The sequence below is a fragment of the Etheostoma cragini genome, chromosome 11, assembly GCF_013103735.1.
Source record: "Etheostoma cragini isolate CJK2018 chromosome 11, CSU_Ecrag_1.0, whole genome shotgun sequence".
NCBI lineage: Eukaryota > Metazoa > Chordata > Actinopteri > Perciformes > Percidae > Etheostoma > Etheostoma cragini.
Window position 1 is genome coordinate 20,392,073 of NC_048417.1, and position 6,674 is coordinate 20,398,746.

Genomic DNA, 6,674 nt, shown 5'->3' on the forward strand with positions numbered 1-6,674 from the left:
TCAGCAAGTATTTAGGAGACAACATGACCTACAAGGACCTTCTCAGTCATGGCGCTATTTGGCTTCTCAGACATGACTATGCTTTTCAAACACCCAGACCTCTCATGCCCAACATGGTTTTAATTGGAGGTATCAATTGTGCAAAGAAAGCTCCTCTGCCAGCGGTGAGTATGTAAAGAATGTATAATCACATCTGGATGCACTTAAGGCAAATAGCACACACTGTGTTGAGACAGGCTAAAGCCCCGTAGACGCTGATGAAACAAAAACTACACTTAAAAAAACAGAAGAAACAACAATCAATGGTTTTATGATGAACTGTTATATTAATATAATATTAATGTTAATAGGTAATTGTTTGATTGTCCAAAATAACTTAATAAGGTGATCATGTCTTAAATAAATGTGTTTTGAGCTTGTTTTAGATTTCTTGTGACACATGCAGTTAGCTACATAACTCACGGACTGAAAACAAGTGATTTGCTACGTTTTTTTCTTGTGCATTATGCGTTGATATACGTACTGTACATATGTTTCAGTCATAATTTTCTGTGGTACAAGAAGGTACGTCTACTTATGAGCTGGATATGGAGACAAACGGTTGCTGAAAAGATTGTAAAGAGGAACTGTTTATCATGATTTACCAACAATTGGCTAACAAGCTTGTGCAAGAACAGATATGTCTGCTGGAACATCCAGTGTGTGAACTTCAGGAAAAGCAGATTTGTGGACTATGCCCAGCATAATCTTAAAAAACAATTGAAGGGTCCTGTTGGGTTGAAAGGAATCAAATACAACGGCAAATTGTTTTTGACATAAGCATAGATAAGATTGTGCTTCTAACATTAATTAACTGGGTGGCTTTCTGCTGAATGCAATGTTGATAAAATTAATTCCTTCCTTTATTTTTGAAAATAATTAATGACGTGTGTGGTATAATGGCTGAACTCTAAATATAAAGCTAATGCACTTTGGTCATTGCACACGACAACTAACTTTTTATTAGGATTATACTACAAACTAAGACTATTTTTTTAAATGTTTTGTCAACCAAATTTTTGCTTCTTTTTCAACCTCTCTGCAGGACTTGGAGGAATTTGTGGATGGCTCAGGGGATGACGGCTTTATTGTCTTTACTCTGGGCTCAATGGTGTCCAGCATGCCTGAGGATAAGGCCAAACTGTTCTTTGATGCCTTTCGGCAAATTCCTCAAAGGGTAACAATAGCCATGACTGATTATATCACTTCACTTAGATTCAATCAAATAACCTAGTGCTAGTAATCAGTTAATGCAACAACAAAGCACTCTGATTACCTGTATTATAATGTCATTTATCTCTTAAAACAAACAAAACACACAAATGCCTTCCTACAGAAGCTCTGCAAACATTTACAAGTTAGGCAGATATTTCCACACTCCGCATATACCTGCTAAAGCCTTAATCAGTTTGAACCATAGGACTTTGCCTTGTTGTAAACATGCCAAACTGTCATTACATGAAGAGCTTGCACATCACATGTTCAAAATAAACTGGTGTTATTTCTGTTTTAGGTTCTGTGGCGATACACTGGAGCCCAACCTAAAGATGTACCCAAGAATGTGAGACTTTTGAAGTGGTTACCTCAGAATGATCTTTTAGGTGTGTATAGTGTTATCCAGACAGAGTCATGTAATGAATCATACCATTCAAACTATCAAAGTAATCAAGTAATGTAACTAATCAAAGTATGTTTTTAAAACATTACCTGCAATCGGTTTATGGTGGACTGGACCTATAATTGTGTATGTCTTTGTGCTCTTCAGCCCATCCCAAAGCTAAAGTCTTAATGACTCACGGAGGATCCCACGGAATCTATGAGGGTATCTGTAATGCTGTGCCCATGCTGATGTTTCCACTGTTTGGGGACCAGGGGGACAATGTTCACCGCATGGTGTCCCGTGGTGTTGCAGAGCAACTCACAATTTATGATGTGACGACTGAAAACCTATTGACTGCGCTTAATAAAATCATCCACGACAAAAGGTAAGACAGGTGGATTATGTGATTTAAAGAGTCACTCAGTTGTTTGTTGAAAAGTAAAAAGTCAGAAAAGCATAGGCTACAGGTGCATTTTCCCTCCTCAAAAAACGTTAACAAAGCCGATTTTTAAAGTATTTAAAATCCTGCATTGTTTTTGTTTTTTAATATTTAGCATTACTAGCTTTCAGTCTTCTTCCTTGTATTTGCTTGTGCATTGTGCATATCTTGGCACATTACCATCACGTATAGATCAGTCCAAAATAGTGACCCACAGCTAAAAAAAAAACACTCCATAACGCTTCTAGAGTTCTAAAACTCTACAGAAAAACCTTTAATCCGACAGAATTTAAAAAAGCTGGAGGAAGAAAGGAACTGACAGAAATGGAAGAATAATACTTTATACTCTATGTGTAAAGTATGTAAAATAAAGTGCTTTATTTTCAGTATTAGTTTGTCAAGCACCTGCACACCCTTGGTCCACCCACACAGGTGTTTTCAACAATGTTGCCTGGGGCAAGTTCACCCCAGACAAAACGTTGCTAAGCAATTACATAAACATAAACGGCAGTGCGTACTGCCTTTTTAAGTGTATATAAACAAACAAAAGCCACATATCTAACTTTTAACTAACTACATGTTTTTTCATTACTAAACTAGATTGTATTAATGCATGCATGCTACACTGAAAACGAGAATGTCTTTCCCCGAAAAGGGCTCCCATGAATCAAGCAGCAACTAGGACTCACATTAACAGTCATAGTCCCGGCGCCCCCTAGTGGCCACTCGTGATTATTATGAGTTCAAAAAGAGGAAGTTAGGGGAAGAATAATAAGAGAATTATGAGAGATATTAGACAAATTCTATGTAAGGAGTAAGGTTGGGGTGGTAGATGGCTCAAACAAACACAGGACTTGCGCTAAGTTATGAAACGTTCCTGTCACTCTTGTTCAGCAAATGGTTTGGATGACTTGTTGCTGAAAACACATGGACATTGTTGTAAATAAATAACTACTTTTGCAGAATTGTAGTCCCTTTCAGTGGTCAATGTCCAATAGAGACTCTTTTGTCATCATTTTTCATTGTCAAGTGTGCAGAGGCTTGCTTCATTTTTACTAGTTTATTTTTGAACACATTGCATAATGCACAAATACTTCCCTAAAATAATGAGTCATGAAAATGTTTTTTGATATCCAACTCTTTAAATATACTTGATATATGCTAAGTTGTAGCTAATGCTATAACATCTGCGGCATTTATATTCTGAACATTTATTTGCATGGTCCATTTAATAAGCTGTACCAGTTTGTTAATTACTGTTGCTGTTAGAAGTCAAGCTATCTTTATACTGACAATGTAATGCATTTTATGTTGTACATTTTATAGTGTAAAAAGTTGTACAAATGTTGTCTGTGAGGATATACGATTATACATTGTGATGATCAAAACTAAATATCAGACTATTAACTTTGTATTTTCAAAATATGACCCTTCCCCAGCTACAAAGAGAATATGGTGAAGCTGTCTCAGATTCACCTGGACCGCCCTGTTCAGGTTTTGGACCTGGCTGTTTTCTGGACCGAGTTTGTCATGAGACACAAAGGAGCCAAACACTTAAGGGTGGCTGCACATGACTTGAACTGGATTCAGTATCATAGCCTGGATGTTATCGGCTTTTTTGTCATCATTCTTCTAACTGTTTTGTGGGTGACACTCAAAAGCTGCATGTTCTGCACCCGTAAGTGTTGCAAAAAGGGGACTCCAAAGAAGAAGCAACAGTAGTGTTTCTAATGCAACAGTCATAAGCTTTTATAAACTCTGTAATGAAGTAAATAATGGAGGTTGAAACACTGCAATGACATGTGTACGCGTGTGTGCACGTGCGTGTGTGTGTGTGTCAATAATGTACTTTGAGCCACTTTTTTTTTTACCTTTGTCACGGAAGTGTTTTAAATGTTTAAAACTGCTCTCCCTCACTGGTAACATTTCTCACATTTTCACATACAATTCCTCAGAGAAATGTATTGATAAATTCAAGGTTGCAGCGCATGTGTGAAAGGAGCTATAGTCTGCCGGTGAGCAGTAGTATTTCAGGAATGTACATATCAGAGGGCACTCAAAGGCTGTTATTAGGGAAACAGATGGCTGGTCACTGTTATTTACTAAGTGATGCTAAGGTTTGAATGTGTAAACTTTCAGTCAAAGTTTTATTTGGGACCCACAGGCTAATGTAAGTTTGCGGTCAACAAAAGCTATGTACTGTTAATGCGCTATTTAACAGCCAATTATCTTACGCAAGAAGAATGTCAACTATTCATTTTTTTCTCCCTCTGACTCAGCCTACTAAGAAAAAAAGAAAAGCAGGGAAAGTTCTTTTGACATATCATAGCTTTAATTCAACCAGGAGCCCCTGTAGCCTGTCCAGAAAAGCCCCAAAAGTTGTTCAATGTGAGCCTTCAGCTTGGTCTGAAGATAAATTAATTGTCACCTTGGATTCTACCTGTGCCACGTTAAATTTTATTAAATTCATTAGCACTCAACCAGAGTAAGTTTGTAAGTGTTTGTTGACCTTAACTAGAAGAATCTCCCCAACACACGTTATGATTGCATGGGTATACATGGCATTACTGGAGCTAAATATGTACAAATCAACACAGAAATGAGAAATGAGGAAATTTGGCCTGAGGGTGGAGCCAGAACACAGGACACAATTGTGTCATTTTGGAAAAATCACACTTTGCTTGAAAATAAATATCATCCTGTGTGCTACCTTACTGTATTTTGCTGTCTTTCATTTTGTCTCGGACCTGTGCAAACAAATCCACAGTAAGCTCAAAATTAAATATAAATAATATAGTAGCAGTGGTAGTGTAAATAATCAGAATTATTGTTTTTACATCAGTGCCAATGTAGATCCCAATGTTTGCACAACTTATTTTCTTCTTTAATATCTTTAAACATTTTATTTTGTCATTAAGCAGTATGTCAATAGTACTTTATTCATGAAACAGTGCCAGACACAAAAATATTAATCTGTGTACTGTAATTGTTATACTGTGCACAAACTGCATCGATGACAGCTCACTACTACCCTTTTACAAGTGCAACATCATCTTCATCACATTAAAAAGCAAACTATTAATAGGCAACTCAAAGTGCTGCAGCAGTCTCAGTTTGACTACTGCTCCCTCCTTACCAACTACTGAAGTCATCCCCACCGGCAGACTGTTATTTTACGGTCTGTGCTATAACCACCACACAGTAGCTGCAGCTTTTGTAATGCTGTTTCCCTCTCTGTTTGTACAAACTGTACAAGTAGGCACTGAAAAGACTGTATCTGTATATGCTAAAATGTTCCTTTTCATCATTTCACTTTCACAATTGCTATTAATCAATTTATTAACTCAAAATAAAACAATTTCTTTTGTGCCAGATTATCTGTTGTTTTGCACATATGATGATGAAATGAGAACTGCCTGCTCTCATAAATGGTTCAGTTGGAAATCCTCAGCCGTTCTTATTTTGTGGAAAATGTTGTGACCAACACCCTTAAACCACATAATTTGATAAGGCCATCTGCCTTTTCAACATGGCCCCACAAAACCTTTTTTTCTGTGGCAACTGAGAAAGTGTCATACTTTGTAACCAGTGATCAAAGCCTGTTCCAGCTCCACCTGTTCAAAGGACTTGTGGGACTGTATGTCTGTCTGAACCAGTGACCTCCTCTCCATAACTAAAAACTGTAAGATATCAGGTACAGAAAAAGATGAGGATTCATGCCTACCCAACTAACATCTTTTCCAGTATCACTTTTATATTGCTCCATTTAGGCCGGAACCCAGACTGAGTATAAATTACCCAATCCACAAACTGTTGCATATCTGCTCATAAACCTACATGAGCATAACGCCCTCCACTGCAACCATAGTAACGTGTCATGCCGCTGCACGCACACACGCCCACCCGCCCGCCCAAATCACTCAAGCCATGATAGTTTATCAAGGCGTTAAAGGTTAATCACATCGCATTCTTCCACATTACCAGACCAAGTGTATGGCTAAGTATATCATTTAACCCCCAATGGCATTTTCTGCAGTACATGCTCATTTGTTGGTTGTTTAAGGTTTAAAAACAAAATAAAAACTCAAGAACTAATATCAATGGCTTAAAGTGACTTCTAATATAGAGAAATATATGTACCAGATATCCACAAAGTATCAAAGGACAAAAACTTCCAGCAGGAAAGGGCTGTAAAGCTGTACATACATAAAATGCTAACAACAAGTATGTTATTAAGTAAATGTGCTGTATTTATATAGCGCTTTTCCAGTCTTAACAACTGCTCAAAGCGCTTTTTACATCTACAGGAAACATTCACCATTCACACACATTCATACACTGTGGCCGGGGCTGCCGTACAAGGTGCCACCTGCTCATCAGATAAACATTCACACACATTCACACTCCGATGCGCAGCACCGGGGGCAACTCGGGGTTCAGTGTCTTGCCCAAGGACACTTCGACAATGACTGCAGGGGCGGGGATCGAACCACCAACCTTCCGATTGGCAGGCAACCGCTCTACCACTGAGCCACAGCCGCCGCAAGTAACATACCCATTTGCAAGTCTGTCTTTTCAAAAACCATCACATTAATC

General features: G+C 38.0%; 1 protein-coding gene across 1 annotated transcript; it reads left to right on the forward strand.

Moving 5' to 3' along the window:
• The first annotated feature begins 6 nt into the window (after window positions 1-6).
• On the forward strand, window positions 7-4,558 carry LOC117952652 (UDP-glucuronosyltransferase-like). Its single transcript, XM_034885115.1, has 5 exons — window positions 7-164; window positions 1,085-1,216; window positions 1,553-1,640; window positions 1,805-2,024; window positions 3,518-4,558. The coding sequence occupies exons 1-5, from the start codon at window positions 24-26 to the stop codon at window positions 3,798-3,800; spliced, it is 864 nt and encodes a 287-aa protein (XP_034741006.1). The 5' UTR covers window positions 7-23; the 3' UTR covers window positions 3,801-4,558.
• Window positions 4,559-6,674: the final 2,116 nt, after the last annotated feature.